This window comes from Panthera uncia, assembly GCF_023721935.1.
Source record: "Panthera uncia isolate 11264 chromosome C1 unlocalized genomic scaffold, Puncia_PCG_1.0 HiC_scaffold_3, whole genome shotgun sequence".
Classification (NCBI taxonomy): domain Eukaryota; kingdom Metazoa; phylum Chordata; class Mammalia; order Carnivora; family Felidae; genus Panthera; species Panthera uncia.
The window spans coordinates 43,620,749-43,641,520 of NW_026057584.1; the positions used below are offsets into that span (position 1 = coordinate 43,620,749).

The 20,772-nt window shown below is 36.7% G+C and overlaps 1 protein-coding gene across 2 annotated transcripts in view; it reads right to left on the minus strand.

Moving 5' to 3' along the window:
* The window catches only part of NAB1 (NGFI-A binding protein 1), a 42,744-nt gene that overhangs the window by 13,879 nt on the left and 8,093 nt on the right, over window positions 1–20,772 (minus strand). For both annotated transcript variants that reach the window (XM_049615314.1, XM_049615313.1), the window contains exons 2-4: window positions 17,550–18,387; window positions 7,422–7,555; window positions 4,890–4,941 (exon numbers count right to left, since the gene is read on the minus strand). In XM_049615314.1, the coding sequence (XP_049471271.1) occupies window positions 4,890–4,941; window positions 7,422–7,555; window positions 17,550–18,368 (1,005 nt within the window). In that variant the 5' untranslated portion in view covers window positions 18,369–18,387. The remainder of the gene's footprint in view (window positions 1–4,889; window positions 4,942–7,421; window positions 7,556–17,549; window positions 18,388–20,772) is intronic.

Below are 20,772 nucleotides of genomic sequence, written 5' to 3' on the forward strand. Positions count from 1 at the left end.
GACTCGATTTCAGCTCGGGTCAGGATCTCCCAGTTCCTGAGATAGAACCCAGAGCCGGGCTCCATCCTGCCAGCAAGAAGCCTGCTTGGGATTCCCTTTCTCTCTCTCTCTCTCTCTCTGACCCTTCCCCACTCGCACTGGCTCACACTCTCAAAACTACCATTACAAAATATCTTTAGGGTGGGAGGGAGGTGAGGGTGGGTGATGGGCACTGAGGAGGGCACCGGTTGGGATGAGCACTGGGTGTTGTATGGAAACCAATTTGACAATAAATTTTATATTAAAAAAAATCTTTAAAAGGGAACAACTCACTACATAATAAGAGGAAAAATATCAGACAAGGATTTTAAAACTTCTAGCCAATCCTTCACAAACAGTTCAGGAAATTACATAATTCAGCAACAAGAAAACACTTTCATTTAGTTTCGTTAGTTTATCCTAATGCACTGATAATGGCACGCAAGAAATTTTTTCTTTCCCTTACGTGTCTATTTGTGATGTCATTTCTATTTTATCTACTGACATTACATTTCTTTTTGTTCATTATAAAAATTATCTTTTTTAAGGGGTGTCTGGGTAGCTCAGTTGGGTAAACGTCCAACTCTTGGTTTTGGCTCAGGTCATGGTCTCAAGGATCCTTACTTTAAGCCCTGTGTTGGGCAGGCAGGCTCTGTGCTGACAGTGCAGAACCTGCTTGGGATTCTCTCTTCCTCTCTCTGCCCCTCCCCTGCTCATGCACTCTTCTCCCTCTCTCTCAAGAAAAATAAATAAACTTAAAATTTTTTTTAATTATCTTTTTAAAATGAAAAGAAGTCAGCAACTTGGCATGTATGCCAATTAGTTACTGTCAAGGATTTCAGAAACATGAAAACTAAAGACAAAATTCTCATTCATATGGACCTAGTAATTAGTAATCTGCTGTCATTTACAATGTGCTAAGGTTATCTTTATAGTATATTCTTTTAATAGAGAATTAGTAATTCAAATGAAATAAGAAACACTATGTTAAAAGAATTCTAAAATCTTTCTAGTTGTACTTATGAAGTCCTTCGTGTCAGTCATATATTCTGAACAAACTGTTCTCACTGTTCTCTAAAAATGCACAGGATTTTCTCCTCTGTGTCTTTGCCCATGCTAGATAGACTACCTTTGTGATGCCCTTCTACCCTCCACCCCACATCTTTACCTTCTGAAATCCTGCCCTTATTTTAAAACCCAGCCCTGGGTGGCTCAGTTGGTTGGTTGAGTGTCCAACTTCAGGTCATGAACTCGCGGTTCATGGGTTCAAACCCCGCATCGGGCCCTGTGCTGATAGCTCGGAGCCTGCTTTGGATTCTGTGTCTCCCTCTCTCTCTGTTCCTCCCCCGCTCACACTCTCTCTCTTTCTCAGAAATAAATAAAGATTAAAAATTTTTTTTAAAAATAAAATAAACCAGCTCAAACAGTTATCTACTCAACAGAGCCTCCCTTAATTTCTCCTCATGCCAGAAACTCTCCCCTTCGCAGTAGCCACATAGAAAGTAGATCTAGACAAAGCACTAATACTTGATGAAAAGTCTTAAGGGAGTAACAAACCTATACAATACTAACTAGCTCAGTACCAGCTTCCAGAACCAATGAATAGCTCCACTATCTCAAATCTGAATTACAGTACACAAAAGAATTTGGACAAGGACTTATGCCAATACTGTATATCTTGCAAAGGATTACAGTGGATACAGGTGTAGGTACACACATGCATAACACACACACTCACACACTCTGAAGAGATACTGTCACCCTGCAACACAGGAGTGCTTTTAAAAAACTAAGCAAAAACAAAACAAAATTAAAAACAAACCAACAAAAAAAAGTAAACTGCCCTAAATTCAAAGTTAAAGTCCCTATTTCTTTCTGGGAAACATCAAGAGTGGTCTGTAAGAGCATTTAACATTCAACCTCAGCTGAGGTCATGATCTCACGGTTCATGGGTTCGAGCCTCGTGTCGGGCTCTGTGCTGACAGCTCAGAGCCTGGAGCCTGCTTCAGATTCTGTGTCCCTCTCTCGCTCTGCCCCTCCCCCGCTTATGCTCTGTCTGTCTGTCTGTCTCTCTCTCTCTCTCTCTCAAGAATAAACATTAAAAAATAAAGTAGCCTGCAGTTGACTAGTCATGTATCTTATTTGGGAGAGGTTAGAACTGTTATTCACAGAAAAATAAAATGCTGATTATCTTAATTCTAAATCCAGAACCCTTCAAATGGCTTTATGAACACTAGTAAAACAATAAACTAACCATACAGAACTATCATTCAATTATCTATAGTGCAACATATTTAAAGGAATAGAAGGGTCACATCTAATGCTATAACCTAATGCTCTGAACTACTAAAATGAAACTCAAAACATTGTGACTGGATACAAAAAATATTTTGCTTAAATTTCAGATAAGGGCCACTGAGAAGGTCAGAAAGATTTATCAATACAGCCTAACCAGAAAAAAATTACAGATCAAACAGTCCATGAGATTCGTGATCTCAAACTTTCAATGTTCAACAGTGATCTCTGCAGACAGACAATGAGGGAAACTGGGGCTTAAATGTGAGAACAGCCTGAGTCAGGATCACAACAGGTCCTGAGTCAGGGCCAACAGTGGGAGAGGAAGGTGGTCAGAACTTCTAGCCTAGCAGCTGACTACCTTTCCCGGTCACTGGGTAGGTTTTATACCTTTTCCTCTAAATCCTCTCTCTGATGGCACGTGCCTTCTTAGCAGTCTCTGTGTTTACCTGCCTTCCCTCTCAGTGGCAGAGTCACCAAATCTACAGGGATTCTCTCTCATTATCTTGGGATGCAACAGGATAAAACTATTTCACTAGTTAGATTATCTTCTAATGGCCTTTTGGATCATTTCAACAATTTTTTTTTGCATAGTATCTGAAGCTAACCCATCTTAAACATTACTCAAGACCTAATAAGAGGTTGATTACAAATATAAGCACAACGTTTTAAATTCTTCCCTTCTTTAAGAACCACTGCTTTAGGCTAAAGTTTTTAAGAAATCAAAGATGCTTAACCATGGCCATTCATTATTTCATCTAACAGATTTTATTAAGTGCCTATTAAGTGCAAGGCACTATTATAAAATCTGAGTATAAAGTAGTGGACAGATAAGAGCTGTACTCTCATCTAATGGGGAAGACTGACAATAAAAATAAATACATAATAGTTTCATGTACCAGTAAGTGCTATGAAAACAAACAAACCAGGAAAATGAGCCTAAATGTGATTTTGAGGTAAAGGTGCCCTTTTAGAAAGGGAAGCAGCTATGTCAGAGCAAATTCTCAGCTATGAGCTAAAGCCAGGTGAAGAGCTAAAGATCTAGGTAGGGGAACAGTGAGTGATGAGGCACAAATGAGTTTGGCATGTTCCAGCAACAGAAAGTGGGTCAGTGTAGCTGGGACACAGTAAGAATGGGGAAGTGTGGTAGCAGATGAGGCCAGAGATACAAAGTTAGAGTCAGATCATAGAGGATCTTAGATGCCTCAGGAAAAAGTGTAGATTTTATTCTAGGTATGGTAGAAAGCCCTGGAAAGATTTAAGCAAGGAAGGGATTTATGTTTGTTTGTTTCTTTCTTTCTTCCTTTTTTTCTTTTGTAATTGTTTTTTTTTTTTATTATTATTTTTTTATTTTTGACAGAGCACAAGCAGGGGAGAGGGGGACAGAGGATCGGAAGCAGTCTCTACACTGTCAGCAGTGAACCTGATGTGGGGGTCGAACTCACTAACCATGAGATCATGATCCTAGCCAAAGTTGGATGCTCAACCGAGCCACCCAGGTGCCCCAGGATTTATGTTTTTAAAAGATAACTGTGGCTTTGGTATGGCTGAAAGAATAGTCCAAACAGATGCTTAGTTAAAATAATGAGAGAACTTAGGATAGTCAAACATAGTTTATTTGTTTGAACTTGAAATTAAATAATGGATGGCTAAGAGAATTAATGACCCCCCCTCCCCCCCCTTGTCAATCCCCTGCCCAAGAAAAAAAGGAAGGAGCTCTCTGACTTCAAATTTCTACTCTGCTTCAGACTGGCCTTTAAAAAGTATTTATTCCAAATTAAGGGACAGTGGTTTTGAAACCATTCTATAGTTCTGACAGCCCTAACAAAAGCACGTTTTTCTTGCTCAACTCCCACCTTACCTCTTGCAAGCCTAAAATCTGAAGGGACAGCCTCAACCACAATCCTCTAAGAGGCTTAATTATAGGCAAGTCTCCATTACTTGCAGCTACTAAATTGTCATTTCTCTCAGATTGTTAATATAAATAAACCTTGGCTCCTCTAAACGTATTTGATAAGATGACTAAATGATGTAAATAAGATTATAAAAGAAATCATTTGGAGCCCCTGGGTGGTTCAGTGGGTTAAGTGTCTGACTCTTGATTGTGGCTCAGGTCATGATCTCACAGTTTGTGACTTCGAGCCCCACAATGAGCTCTGTGCTGATGGTGCAGAGACTGGTTTGGATTCTGTCTCTCCTTCTCTCTGCCCCTCCCCTGCTTGTGATCTCTCTTTCTCTCAAAAAAATAGATAGATAGATAGATAGATAGATAGATAAAGTTAAAAAAAAAAAAAAAAGAAAGAAATCATGTAACCAGGAGAGTTTTAAATCTATAAGCAACACCCACCGACATATCAAGCTGTAATAAAATGACTGGACATCAATCTCATCATTGTTTTCTAAGAATTTCTTCAGTTTCCTAGTTCAAATTAGATACTTCAAAGCAACAAAATTCTGTATTGTTTTAAAGATCCCAAAATTCACATTTTTCACTTGTTCATGGAATATCCTTTTTTTTTGGTTTGAATTAGTAAATAAACATTATTAGCATGAAAATATATAATGCATAATCTTACCTCCACTTTAATTCTCTTCGGAGATAATTCATCTCTTTCTCCACATTTTGACCTGAAGAGAAAAACTTGAGAAGGTAAAAAATTTTATCCTGAAGACATCTCAATCTATAAACTTCCACCAAAACATATACCACTGGAACCTTTACACTGGAAATAAGAGATTCATAGTGAACATGGACATAATAAAGAAGAGACTTTTTATCACTCCTAAATAAAATTAGAAAAATATGCAGACACACTTATACACTTTAAAAGGCCACTACCTAAGAACTACCCACAAAGAAATTACTTAATAAATACGTAATGATCACAAAATGAAAAAGGAAAAAAAAAAAATCAAGGAGGTTTACACTGCATGATATCCTTTTATGAATCAGTAGAAACACTTCAGGATAAAATGACCAGTGGCTCTTTAAGATGAATGCTTAAGGCTACATAAGATTAAAATACATTTTGTCTATCTATTGAAACTACAGAGGCATTTTCCCTTGACCTACAGATCCCTCTTCTGGGAAATCTCCCAAAGGTACCTACAAATATATGAAATACTATGGCCACTTAAACTACAATAAGCCATCAATTCTAAGTTATCCCTCAAAATAAAGACGTTAAAAAGTAAAAAAAAAAAAAGTATATCTCAGAACCAACAAAATACGTATGATGTTATCTATTATGGTGCTATTTATAATGATAAAAGACTAGAAATAACTCCAGTATCCATCAATAGGGGACTGGTTAAATAAATCATGGTATATCCACGCAATGCAATACCATGCAGATGCAAAAAATAATGCTAGATCTGTACGTACTAACACGACAAGATCTCCAAGATACGTTAAAAGCAAGATATAGAATAATGTAAATATATGCTGCCTATTGTTTTTTGGAAAAAAGGTAAAAATGAGAAAATATATTTATATTTGTTTGCAAGTGCATAAACATACACTAGAAAGCTGAAAAAAAAACCTAATAAAACCATTTACACACTGAGGAGAGGAAGAGGGTAAAAAGACAGGAACCAGAGTGCAACTTTTTTATATTACATATTCACATAGTTTTGACTTTTACATGATGTAAGAGTCTTATATACTTAAAAATATATTTAACTTAAAAAATATATAAATGTACATACTACAAGAAATAGCTAAAAACTGTTGAAAGCAGCTGCCTCTAGGATGTGATGTGGTACTCAGAAGGGGGAAGGCGTGGAGCAGAGAAACTGCTGAGTTTCATCATAAGCCCTGTGTACTGCATGACTCCCTAAATCCTGTATATGTATTACTCTGATTAAAGCAAATCATTTAAATAAAGCAGTCAGAGAGGCGCCTGGGTGGCTCAGTCAGTTAAGCATCCGACTTCGGCTCAGGCCATGATCTTGAGGTTCATGGGTTCAGTCGGGCTCTGTGCTGACAGCTCAGAGCCTGGAGCCTCCTTTGGATTCTGTGTCTCCCTCTCTCTCTCTGCTCCTCCCCCCACTCGTGCTCAGTCTCTCTCTCAAAAATAAATAAACATTAAAAAAATTAAATTAAGCAGTCAGAAATTTTGTAGAATACAGTGAAAAAAATAAATATATCACTGAATCAGCTCTTGATTAGCTTGTTCATTTAGTCTGCAGAATTTTACTTTGTGTCAGTTTGTAAACATGTGGGATCTTTCTTTAGGCAGGGTAGCAAATGAGGCTGTTAGGAGTTAGGGGGAAATCATGACAATGACAGCAAATGCCTACAACAGTGGTTTTTCAATCTGGAGCAGGCACCAGAATAATCTGAGATACTTGTGAAAATGTGGATTCCGAGGTTCCATCCAGAAACTGTGATTTATTAGGGCCGGGGAGGGTGCTCAGGATGTGGTTTCTGAATACACATTCAATTACTCCAATGCCAGTGGTCATCAGCATCTCCTCAGAGAAGCAGTCGCACACACAACTGATGGTGAACGAGAAGTTAGGGTCCATGTGGAACCGAAGAATACAATCAAAATGGTACTACACCATTTTGCTTAGGGTTTAAGTGAGGATGAGATAAGAGGAATAAGATATTTATATCAAATTTTAAAACCACACTGCTTTTCAACAATTAAGTTTATTTCAAATATTCCATATTGCACTTCCATATTTTACATGTCCATATTCCACATCATCTGGTATCTTTCAATTTTCCCTTAAATACTCATCAATGGAGTCTTTTTTATCTATTCTGCTAATCTCTTTAGCTTGCAAACACCCTGCAGCAAAAGGAACCCCTGTGCTTCCTCAGAGAGTTCAACAAGTTCATATGGTAAGTGAGTATACAAAAAAGCCTACACATGCTGACTGACTAAATCCCATCCTCACACTCAAAACCAAAGCATCTGTGTGCGAAGAACATCTAAAACCACTACCAGAACAATGTTGTGATACTAGGGAACTGTCTTTCAAAAGAAAGACAAAAGAGGATTTCAACAAAACAAGAAAAACCACTTTAGCAACGTCTGGAAAAATGTCCTACTCCCATAAAGCAATGTAAAAATATTGCCAATTAGTTAGACACTTACTTGGTGGTTCTGTAGGTATATTTGTAGGTGACTTCTCGAGAAATCTGCCTAGCCAGGGCAAACAGTTCATCTCTTCTCGTCAGCAGGGCGTTATCCTTCACACAGAGCTGAGCAGCCGCTTCATTAACAGTGAGCTGTGGATCCAAAACCAAGTTTAAAAGTTATAAACACCCTCATTTCACCAGTGTGAAAAATGCTTCACTTAAGGATATAAAAATGTGAGGTCATTATATAATGAGATCGTAATTTATAAAAATCAGGATGGGCCTTTCTTTATTCCTTATTAGTCCTAATGTCTAATTTCACAAGAAAATCACATCATCTACCATCTCTCAGGACTCAAATTAATCAAAATAGCCATCTTGGTTTTAGGTATTTATATGCTTAAAATACTTTTGTTGAGGTATGAGAATTTATAGAAAGTAAGCAAAATAAAATAAAAATAAAAAGTAAAAAATGTTCTGTATCTCATTTTTATGAAAAGCCAGGGGATAGGATATGATTTGGTGATAACATTCCCCTAATTAAAAATGAGTATACGTGGTCTGACACATTTTTCAAAGTGAACGGATATGAAAATTCTTAGAAAGGAATAAAAATTAGATGACTGGAGTTAAATATTTATCAAATCACTTAGTACCAGAGTTATCGCAAATTAGGGCCAAAAAGGAAAATCACTGTCGTAGAGTCAGTAATTCTCTAAAATTCATCGAATTCTACTTTTTCATCAAAGTGTTAAATAATGCCAATACAGAGTTGCCACCTGACAAAACATTCTGTAATGAAATTTAAAGTAGCAAATGTTACCTTTTGAATTCAAAACCTATTAATTTTTTCATAAATCAGAAAAAGTTTTTTTCACATATTTTTACCAACTTAAATTGATGGAGGGAACTGCGAAGAGGTATATCACACTTTTTTAAAAAGCAAGAAGCATGCTGGTTCCACACATGACTGATGGCAAGATGAGAATGGGATTTGATGGCAGACAGATCTGAGAGGAGTCCTGCTCCATCACTTAGCATCTGTAGGACTTTGGGCATGTAAAATCTTCTCAGAGCCTCAGTTTTCTCAGAGGCAAAAACAGGATAATCAAAACGGGAACTACCTCAAGGGATTTTAACAAGAGATAAATGAGGAGACACACGTGGCACAAAGTTGTTCTTAGTTCTTGGTTTCCTTTCATAAAAAGGCAGGCATTTACTTTCTCCCTACCCAGGCATCCCACTTTATTCATAAAAATCTTCTGCATTTAAATTTTCAAAAATAGAAGCAAAAGAAGAAAATAAATGCAGAATGCACACCTTCCATCTACTAACATTTTCATGTATATAGTCTACTATCTGTGAACATATAAACATACACGTGAATATAGATTTGCAATTGCCTTTTCTCTAGTACGCTACATTTTTGTACATCACGTATTAAGGCAGAAAGGTGGTTTGTTTACATCAGCACCTGGCATGTAAACTGATAAATGAATTTAAGTATTCTTTATGATCTCATTTTTACTAACTAGAAATATTCCATTATAGTTAAGAGTAATATATTATTTAAATCAACCTCACTCTGAACATTAAACTCCCCAGTTTTTCATGTACTACAAAGAAAGCTGCAAAGAACATTCTTAATTGTATATCTCTGCACACATATTCAATTATTTTCTTGGAATAAATTCCTATGAATAAACTCGTAAGGCCACAAAACATATTACATTTTAAAACTTATATATTTCACCAAATTACTCTCCAGAAAAATTGCTCCAAATCATAACGCTAGCAACAATTGTATGAAGATCCATTACTCAGAATTAACTAACACTGGTTATTTTATTTTAAAAGCTTTACCAATTTAATGTATTTTCAGTGACATTTGATTATAATTCACATTTCTTTAACTATAAAACTGATCCTTTTTTAATGTTTTTAAGTTGTTTTAAAATCTGCTTGCTCATGGCAGTTGCTGGTTTCTTCTATTGAACTATTTTGTTTCTTATGGACTTCAGGAATTCTTTACGCATTAAGAACATTAACTCTTCATGTGCAGAGGTATTTTCCTTTTTCAGTTTATCATCAGCCTTATAATTTTTGTCTTGGGTGCCAAGCATAGAAATTCCATTCACACCCTAATAATACATAAATGTTTTCCTGTAATTTAGTCTAACAGCTTTATTTTTTCCACTTAAGTACTGAAACCATTTAGAATATGTTACGATAGGGAAGCCTGGGTGGCTCAGTCGGTTAGGTGTCCGACTTCAGCTAAGGTCATGATCTCACAGTCCGTGAGTTCGAGCGCCACGTCAGGCTCTGTGCTGACAGCTCAGAGCCTACAGCCTGCTTCAGATTCTGTGTCTCGCTCTCTCTCTGCCCCTCCCCTGCTCATGCTTTGTCTCTCTCTGTCTCAAAAAAAATAAATAAAAAACATTAAAATAAAAAAAAATTTTAGAAAGAATATATGATATAAATTACATACCTTACATCCTCCTCCCCAGATTTCCACCTGTAATTTACACTGGCTTATTCTCAAATAATTTTGCTACTGACAATGTTATAATAAACCCAAGTATCCTATTTTATTTTTAATGTTTGTTTATTTATTTTGAGAGAGCCAGTAAGCGAGCAGGGGAGAGGCAGAGAGGGAATCCCAAGCAGGCTCTGCACTGTTAGTGCAGAGCCCAAAGCGAGGCTTGAGCTCATAAACCGCTGTGAGATCAGGACCTGTGCCTAAGTCAAGAATTGGTTGCTTAACCAACTGAGCTCCGCTGGGGCACACCCTCCCCCCCCAACCCCAGGCTTCCTATTTTAAATCCACAACTGAATAGGAGAGCATAATAGAAGCAATGTATTTTCAGTCTTTTCCCTCTTCCTAAAGAATCATCAATAGACCAATTTCTTCCCTAAGTGCTTTTGAAAGGCACAGTGTTAATGGAGCTAAAAGTGAAATATATTTAAAGAATGATTTCCTAAATAAATTAACTTCAATTTTGGCTTAGTAGTAGCTACAATGACCTTGAAGTCCTTCTCAAGCTCCTTCTTATGTAGCCTGGTCTTTCCTGTATTCATAACCCTAAATTAGTATGGAGAACTTCTGACTGTCATTAAGATATTTTAGTTGACAACACTTTAGAGGTACCACCTTATGCACAACCAGAGAAAATAACCTTTCAACATAAACTGAAAACAGTATTTGGTATTCTTTCCACCATCCTATCAGGAACCAAAAAAGCAAACAAACATAACACATCCTTCGTTACTTGAATTCAGGCTTAAAAGATAAAAAAAAGTAGACTGAGCACTCCAGGCTGTTAGGGAGACCTCTGGTATTAAAACTGAGGTTGCAGAAATAACTATGGCCCACTCCAAGTTATAATAAGAAGCTGACTCATCAAGGTTACCCGTCAAAAATGTATTTTCTGTCAGTGTTTTCTAGATTTCATACTAATTAATAATTAAATCAATAAATATTATGATATATTTCAAAAACTTATACAAATACTCTAATACAGTAGTCACTGCAGTACCACACTAGCTTTTTAAAAATTCCAAGTGTCTAATTTTGTTAAAAGTATAAAATATTCTAATTGTTTACTTTCTCCAATTCCTCTTTTTGTGGCTAAAAACACCAAAATTCCATTCAATCTTGATGTAAAATATTTCTTGAAGTTAGCTTTCTATCATTTATAACTAGACTTAAAATTTCCTTTACTGGTAGTTAAAATTATAATCTTTAACAATCACATGATTTGACTTTCCACTGAGTATTGTTAGCATAAAAATACCATGAGAACGCTGTGTGATAGGGAGGCTCAAAAGGCATTCAAGGCTTTCATTTTCCAGTACAGGGAAGGCATGACTGGCCCCCTCAAAGGAAACAAGTAAAAAATGTTGGATGAAATGGAGGGGAAAAATATCTTAAATGCATCAATAAGCCAGCAAGACAACAGTAAGGGTTAGTCAGGCTCAAATGAATGAAGACAGTATCTCAAAGGAGTAAATTGAGGACAGTTGCTAAACCAGATGACCCTGAGTTTCAGTCTTCACGGCCTGAAGTGTGGGAACATCTCTCTGGGAAGAGAAGAAGAAAAACGCAGGATCCACTAAAGGTGAGGCGTCTAAGACCCCTCCTCCACAAAGCTGAAATCCCAAAGCACTACACACCCACTATTAGCCTGAATTAAAAATACACCTGTACTCCCAGGAGAGTGCTGGGGAAATTACCTGTCTTGACCCTTGTTACTATGAGTGGGAGAAAACAGAAGATACTCTCTGGAGATTTCATAACTCCAAATCAGCCCTCACATGATTTTTAGCCCTAATTCACACTAAGTGGGCTGAGAAGTTTTTTCAGGGGGTCCCAGAGTTGTATTGCGCAGAGAACAGGTGCCTGGTAGAAGCAAAAGCAAATAACCTCTAGGAGAATCCATTTTCTTCCCAGACCTCCAAACATTCCCACAGTTCCAAGAAATATGAATGGTAGAAATCATAAAACATCCAAAGAAACAAGGCATCAAAAGTAATAATCAGCAGAAATGACAGCAGAATGAGCTCTCAGATTTCATTTAAAGAAATAAAAAGAGTTGAAAACATGACACGAATAATACAGTAAAGAAAAGACCAAGAAAAACTGAGAAATCAGGAGAGAAGAAAACCAGGGAGAGGCAAACAGAAGATTTCAAAAGCAGCCAGTAGTCAGATGACCACTGACTTGCAAACATAATAATGAAAACCAAAAGCCAAGGAAGTATATCTTCAATTACTAAGGGAAGATAACAATATAGAATTTGATACACAAAATAAACAGCAGTTAAGAATGAGGGCAAAATTAAGCTATATTCCAGTGGTTGGGGTAGGTCAGTAGGCTTTCATTAAGAAATTCTACAATATGGGGCACCTGGGTGGCTCAGTCGATTAAGCTTCCGACTTCAGCTCAGGTCATGATCTCGTGGTTAGTGAGTTGGAGCCCTGAGTCAGGCTCTGTGCTGACAGCTCAGAGCCTGGAGCCTGCTTTGGATTCTGTGTCTCCCTCTCTCTCTGCCCCTCCCCCGCTCACACTCTGTCTCTGTCTCTCAAAAATAAACATTAAAAAAATTTTTTTTCAAGAAATTCTACAACATGTACCTCAGGCTAAAGGAAACTTAATTCCAAATAGTAAACCTGAGATCTGAAGAGGGGGAGGCAGGATAGAAATATAAAATAAGGGAAATGAATTCAAAATATTAGTCATTATAATAAATGTAAAAAGGTCAAATATTACAGTGAGAAGACAAAATTTGACTCGATTTTTTTAAGAAATCCAACTATTGGTATTTACAAGAGATGTATGTAAAACATGGATTCAGAAAAACTGAAAGTAAAAGGATGCAGAAAACATAAAGCAATTACTAACAAAAAGAAAGCACATGTATTTATATTAATATCAAACAAAATGGGCTTTTTTTTAATATTTATTTTTTGGCAGAGCGCAAGCAGGGGAAGGGCAGAGAGACGGGGACAGAGGATCTGAAGCAGTCTCTGCACTGACAGGCTGTCATCGCAGACCCCAATGTGGGGCACAACTCACAAACTGCAAGATCATGACCGGAAACAAAATCTGATGCTCAACGAACTGAGCCACCCAGGTGTGCCCAAAATAGGCTTTTAAAGCAAAATGTGTTATTAAAGACTGATATAGTTACTGCAAAATACAAAGAGAAACAGACAACTCCACAATCACAGTAGGTGATTTTCACACAAAAGTCTTCCTGATAGAGCAAGCAGACCGAAATGAAATGAAATGAAATGAAATGAAATGAAATGAAATAAAATAAAATACTACTTTAGAAGGTCTAGTGAAGTTAATAAGCTTGTTAAAACAGACACAGAACGCTCTACCAACAGCTACAGAAGCACATAAAAAACACCACATACTGAACTGTAACTAAAATCTCAACAAATTTTAAAGCTTTGGCATCATGCAAACCTTGTGTTCTGACCACACTGTAATTCAGTTAAAAATCATTAGAAAAATAATTAAGGGAAACCCCTCATATTTGGAAATAAAAAAACATATAAATAGTTCATGGGTACGAAATCATAAATAAAAAGAGAAGTAATCAGAATTGGAAAAAATAACTTCATACCAAAACTTTGGGAATTATGCTAAATCAATATAACCAGGTCTTAAGACCACTGCTGATTCTTTAGCTTAAAAAAAAAGTTTATAACAATGATTAATTCTGTAATTCTTTACTGCCCATGTACAGTGCATTTGGAAACAAATATAAAAATACATACAAGAAAAAAGAATTTTAAGTACCTGAGAAAGTTGAAAAAATGTTTTCAGGTGTAGATAACTTCTTGATTTTCATCCACTAAAGACCTACATACAGCTCTATGTCTTGAAAGATTGAAAGAACAGTATCCACTGCGTGTATATGAAGAAAACTCATAAACAGGAACAGTGAATTAACAGTAAATAATGTATTTCTATATTTGGAAATTGAAGACAAACCAGTATCGTACTTTAATCTTAGGAATTTAGAAAAAACTCAAATATCTTTCATTCATTTTAAACAGTCAAGTGAGAAGATGTGAAATTATCCTACTTAGATGGTACACTTAATGTAGCACCTTCTCTTTTAATTCTCTCAAGATTTCATAATTTCCACCAAGCTGTTGAATGGTTACTAGTTTGAAGGAAGCATCCTGATTCATAAACATCTATCCTAAGCTATAATTTTGGACCAGATTCACATACTTGAGTTACAAATAACAAGTGGTCTAAGTTTCAAAAATACAAGCCACATATTCTAAAGCCCCCACCCCCACATCTCAGCCTACTAGCATTCATTTTGAGTGTTCTCTTATTTTGGGAAACCCACGATAATCTCATTACCTAAATACCATCTGTACCTATTTATCTACAGAAGCAAAGAACCCTTTAGCAAAAACCAAGTGTGAAATAATTTTCTCTCTTTTAAAAGTAGGTTAGGACTTCTAAAAGAAAAAAGTGAGGTTGATTTGGTTTATTAAAGTCATCTCTTTAACATACATTTGCTTTGATAATAATACTGGCTCAATTCTGTGTTTCATCTGCTATGTTTAAAAAAATCACATAAAAACTAGATTAAAGCATGAAACTAAAACTGCCAACATGTTTTGCCCTTTGTTTTCTACTAATGACAACCACAACAACTCCTCTATTAATTCACAGGTAGTGAAAACGTCAAAGTGTATCAGAATTATAACACTAAGTGTATTTTCTGGATCTATTCCTAAATCCTTGTGAGTCTGTTATTGTATGGCAACAATACGTATAACAATTGCAAAAGGATATGCCCAACATATATCAAATTACAGACTCGCTGTTACTTTAAGACATTTTACTAACCAATTTCCTTTTCTGAGCTCCATTATGCATCCAAATCTAAAGCATTTAAAAAGATGAGGTAGTGAAATTGTTGAAAACAAGGTCAATATACAAAAATCAGCCAGTGATAGTAATTAAAAAAAAGTGGGGAAAAAAATTTCATTTACAATTATATCCCTTTTAAATCCTATATATTTGCATACCCTGTATTAAACAAAATAAATTTAAATATATAATAAACATTTAACATGCATATATATAGTACGCAATACTTGACCTAACAAAAAATGTGCAAAACCTATATGATATGTGAATAAAGAACTATAAAATTACTGAGGAATATGTAAATATAGACACTATACTTATTGTATGGGCGTTTTCATTATTGTAAATATGTCAGTTTTTCCCAAGTGAATCCATACCTTTAAGGAATTTCTAATAAAAATACCAACAGAAAATTTTGGGAAATTTAACAAATGCATTAAAAATTTCATTTGAAAGGAGAAATGCATATGGCTACCTAAAAAAACAGAAGCAACAAGACTACTGAAGGAACACTTGCCTTTCCAGATACCAAAATATATTATTTAGCTATACTAATTACTGTAACTCTACACTGGTATAGGAATAGAGAGTTAGACTAATGAAATCAAACAGGACAAGATCAGTAAATAACACTACATAAAATCAAACTTCAGTATGGCAATGAGTCTGAAAGGTCAAAGGACAAATGATAATCTGTGAAAATGTTTACAACGTGAGACAAAAGGTTAATATCCTTAAAATATAAAAAGTTCTATCCAATCAATTTTTTAGAGGTTAAGAAAAACAACCCCAACATTAAAACAAAGGATAAGAACATAAAATTGGATGTCCATTACACATATAGAAAGACACTCATCCTCCCTAAGGAAAGTAAATATGAGCAATGAAAATTTTTCATCTGTTAGACTGGCAAAGATTAAAAAGAATGAAAATTGTAGTATTAGCAAGAGTGTGGAGAAATGGATACCTGCATATAGTAATGGCAGTATAGAAGTTGCAGAAGGCAATTTAGCAGTATCTACTAAAATATTAAATCTAGATATTCTCTGATCCCATAATTTTATATGTTGGAAGCTATTCCATAGAAAATATGCATGAGTCTGTCTGTAAAGGACCAGGTGTATAATATTCATGTACCACCATACATAGTATCGAAAAAATAGAATGACCTAAATGACACCAACAAGTGAATGGTTCAGATAAATAAATAATGGCACATTCACATTATGGAATATAATGCAACACAAAAATTAAAAAGGCACCTCTACGTTTACTTACTTGGAAAGATATCTAACGGTATATTCTACTGTGAGTGTACTGTTAAGTTTTTTGGAAAAAAAAAAAAAATGAATTTGGAGGGCCACCTGGGTGGCTCAGTCGGTTAAGCATCCGGCTCTTGGTTTCCACTCAGGTCATGATCTCACAGTTTCCTGAGTTCAAGCCCTGCATCTGGCTCCACACTGGCAGCACAGAGCCTTTTTGGGATTCTCTGTCTCCTCTCTCTCTGCCCCTACCCCACTTGCTCTCTCTCAAATAAACTTTAAAAAAAAAAAAAAAAAAAAGGAATACCAATGTGAAAATTAAAAAAAAAAAGGAATTTGGAGAACAGTGTGCAAAATATGATCCCTTATTTGTATGTGTAAAGAAAACTATCTGAAAGTTTACAGATTCAATTACTTTACATCCTTTTGTAATGACTGAATATTTTTGCAGTAAGTATACATTCTTTTCTGTGTTAAAGTACAAATCTTAGGAGAAAAATCTAACGTTTCTTACATGGAATACTATATTCAACTGAACATTTTTTCAATCTTTACAGGATAAAAGCTATTTAAAAAATCAGCAATAAAATCGCCTTTTTAACTCTTGAAAATGCGTTTATTTTCTAAGCACATATTGAGTGTGTTAGACTCTGAAGATATAAAAATGAATGAGACATTACCTCTGCCTTGAAGGAACCCAAAGTAAACTGTGAGGGACAGACTAGTATTCAAATAAGTACAATGAAGTGCCGAAGTTACTATGACAGTAGTATACGTAGGGATAAAAATGGAAACGGAAAGGGAGATCATTCTACTTGTGGGAAAACATATCAGAACAGACTTAAGCTTATGCTTGAGTGAAATCTTAAAGATGATGCACTGACCAGATGGACAAGAAGAGAAAGGAAGTACGTGCAAAAGAGATATATATGCATTCTTCTAATTAAGGAAGATATTTCTGGACAGGGTGCTACAAATATACAATGATGAGAATTTGAATGCCAAATGTCAAACCAAAACAATTTTCAAACCTATAATAATAACGTTCATCTAATATAATTTTATTTTCTGTGCTAGCTGAAAATTCCTTTTAAGTTCCAGCTATTTTTTACAAATTTTTTTTCTAAAAAATGTCTACAAAAATGCTTTTTAAATGGTTGTATTTAAAATCCTGTTTTATTTCTTCATTAAAATACAAACTGCCTTCTAAGTGCACAGACTTTATGCTTTCCCTGCTTAAATTCTTCCCCTACACCGTAGTTCCAAAGCTCAACATGTTTGAGTCCAACGCAAAAACACCCCAACACAATAAACAAGGTCTATTTTCATAAAAGAGTTCATATTTTGCGAACACCTAAAGGTTCTTAACACTGCTTTCAGGGAGTGTATCTCCTTCGCTGCAAAATATTACCCAACTTACCTCTAAGGAACAAAACCTACCACACACATACAAAGAAAAATGTGGGCTTTTTACCTCATGAAGCGTGAGATGTTTCCCATCCTTTCTCTTGGAGTCAAACCTGCCATATATTGCACTGTACTTTCGAATTTCCTCCTCTTTGTGTGGATCATCGTCACTCATCTCAAAGATGTGCCCGATCATTTTGGCCAACTTCTTGTTGGTTTTTAGCAGCTCTTTCACTTCATTCAAGTCACTTTTTGGCAGCGTGGGGGCCATCCGCTCCACACACTCGGCCACAGACAGCGCGGCGGCAGCGTCCAGGGCCTCGCTGCTTTCCTTCGGGGAAGCCGGGGAGCCAAGGTCTGCCGGAGAGAGGCTGTGCTCGCTCTCAGTGGCGTGGTGGCCTTGCCAGAGTCTGGACTCCCCGATACCCTGCAGCACTAAGCTCCCCACCACATCTGATTTCCCCTGTCCCAAACTCTGCACACAAGTGGTGGCAGCGCACTTGGGGATTTTTAAGTGAGGTTCCCGGGCACTGCTACTCCTGTCATAACTGCTGCAGGATATCCCCAGCCACGTTGGTGATCCCTCTGGTAACTTATAGATGGGTATGCTACTGACAGGCAGGGAAGTCAGTGGCTGATTGAAAAGGCCAGGGTTTGTAACCCAGTCTCTCAAAGCTTTCTGTAGCCTTCTGACATGAAGGGGTTTGCTAGCCATGCCCACGAGTGCCATGATTTCCAAGAATTCCTCTTCTCCAGCTTCACAGAGCTGCTGGACATCATCACCACCTTGTTGAATAAAGGCATCAAAGTAAGACAGCAGATTGGCTTTTTGTAATATTCTATACAACTGCAACTCCCCCAGGGTCCTGGGTAAGGCCGCAGCCATTACTGTGGATGGTCTTAACCTGCAAGAAGAAGAGAGGAAATACTCATCTCACTTGCTCCAAAATTCTTAAACCTGTTTTTCAAACACCACAGGATTTACAAATACAGTGTGGGAAGAACAAAGACAAGGAGCATTTGCATAGCAACTGTTAAGGAAGCATCCCCCCTCTACATAAGTTCTCTCATTTTATTCTCCTACCAATCCTAGTGGTCAATATAATTGTTTCCATTTTAAAGTGAAAACTATAAAGAATGCAAGTAATTTGCCTAAAATCTCACAACTAGTTAAGCAGAAGTCTAAGACTCAAACGAAGGCTTACAGGGCTCTATATCCTCTACTTTTGACTTTTCACGTTGCTGCTTCCATGGTATGGATACAGAGGTGAAGTGAAGGATAATCAAATTCAGAAGGACATAATAAGTATGTTATACTGCCATTTGCCGAATACTTATTTTGCCTCAGACAATATGACAAATACTTTACATTACATCTACAGATGGTCCCCAACTTACAGGTTTGACTTACGATTTTTCAACTTTGCAATGGTGCGAAAGCCATATGCATTCAGTAGAAACCATGCTTCAGATTTTGAATTTTGATCTTTTCCTGGGCTAGCAATACTCTCTTGTAATTCTGGGCAGCAGCAGTGAGCCAACGCTCAGTCAGCCACACAATCATGAGGATAACAACCGATATGCTTACCATCATTCTGTGCCCATGCCAACCACTGGTTTTGACTTTCAGTATTCAATAAATTACATGGGTATTCAACACTTTATTATAAACTAGGCTTTGTGTTAGATGATTGTGCCCAACTGTAAGCCAATGTAAGTGTTCTGAGCACGTTTAAGGTAGGCTAGGCTAACCAATGATGTTCAGTTAGGTTTGGTGTATTAAACGCATTTTCAACACATGACATGTTACAACTTACTGGAATGTTACCCCAACTATAAGTCAAAGAAGATCTTTAATCCTCTCAACAGCCCTGTGAAATTGGTACAGTAATTCCCATTTTATGAAGAAAAATTAGCAAGATTAGTCTGGCAGGCAGAGGAAGATAGATTTCAGTATGAATTGGAGGTGAGAAGATAGAAGGTGGTGGTAATTTAAGAACCAAGAAAAAGAGAAGCAGGAAAAATTCAAACAAATAAATGACAGGATTTGGTGATCACTTAGATGTAAGTGATGAAGGAAAGGAAATGGCTACCATTTTTTGACACTTTCTGCGATTCCACGAAGAAAAGAGTTAATAGATGACTACAGGATTACACAGTCTAAGAACCGCGACAGGCATTGGGGATACAGAAAAATCAGGATGATGAGATTCTCTTTCAAACATATGGCACTTGAAGATGGCGTAAGGTAGAATGCTTAAATAGATATGCCCTGCATGCAAAGTAACAGACTGGAGCCTAAGTGTGTATAACGGTTAGAGATACAGAATGGAAAAAGGGAGGGTGGAACAGCCCTCCAAAGAAACAGTGGAGAGCCTAAGACAGAGTCCAGGAAGAAACATACTCTTAGAACCCAATCAAGACAGAGAAGCCTGCTTTTAAAGAGACAGAACAAGACCCAGCAAAGCACTTCTTGACCTCTTAGCAGCCTTTAAAAGTTATTCACAGTTGCCTGGAGACCTCCCACATACAAAGAGGAGTTGGCCAAGTACTTCCATTTAAGAGAAACAAACAAACATGTTGTAATCAACCTACTCCTTTAGGATTAAAAAGTATCCTATAGCCCTCCATGGAGAAAGTTACCGAAAGCCAAAAGAGTATGGACATCAGAGGAAAACGGAAGCTCCACTTGCAACTCAAAATTGTACAAAGCAACAGTTAACTGGGAGATACGGCAAGCAGAGGAGTCTTAGGAACATCTCTAAAGGCCAGGAGGTCACCAAATCTGGGACTTCTGTTTTATGTCATCGACCAGAATGCTATACAAAATCCTAGTCTCAGTCATCCCATTGAAGAAGAATGTAACTCCCTAACACCCTAAGGACTGACTTCTAAGGGGACCTCTGTGTCATCCACAATTTGCTTGGATCAAGTAGTGACTTCCTCAAATTTTATGGTTCTTTATTTTACCAGGGTATTGCCAGGTGACTTGATGACCTGTCACCAAGGGTTATATCCCTTTATAAGGGATATAAAAAAAACAATTTAATCGGGGAGCAGCAGCCATCACTTGGGGTGCTACTAAAAAATACAATTTCCTACGTCATAGAGTTGTACCCTAGGAGACTCATGATTTGATAAATTTGGCAACATACACTAGAAGATCCCTATTTAGTATACCTTCTGGGTACCACAAACTCCTACATATTGTGATCATCCAGATTTTTTAAGTCTACCTTCATATTCATGCCACCTCAGCCCTCTGGCTAAAAACATTCTCGCATCTTCCA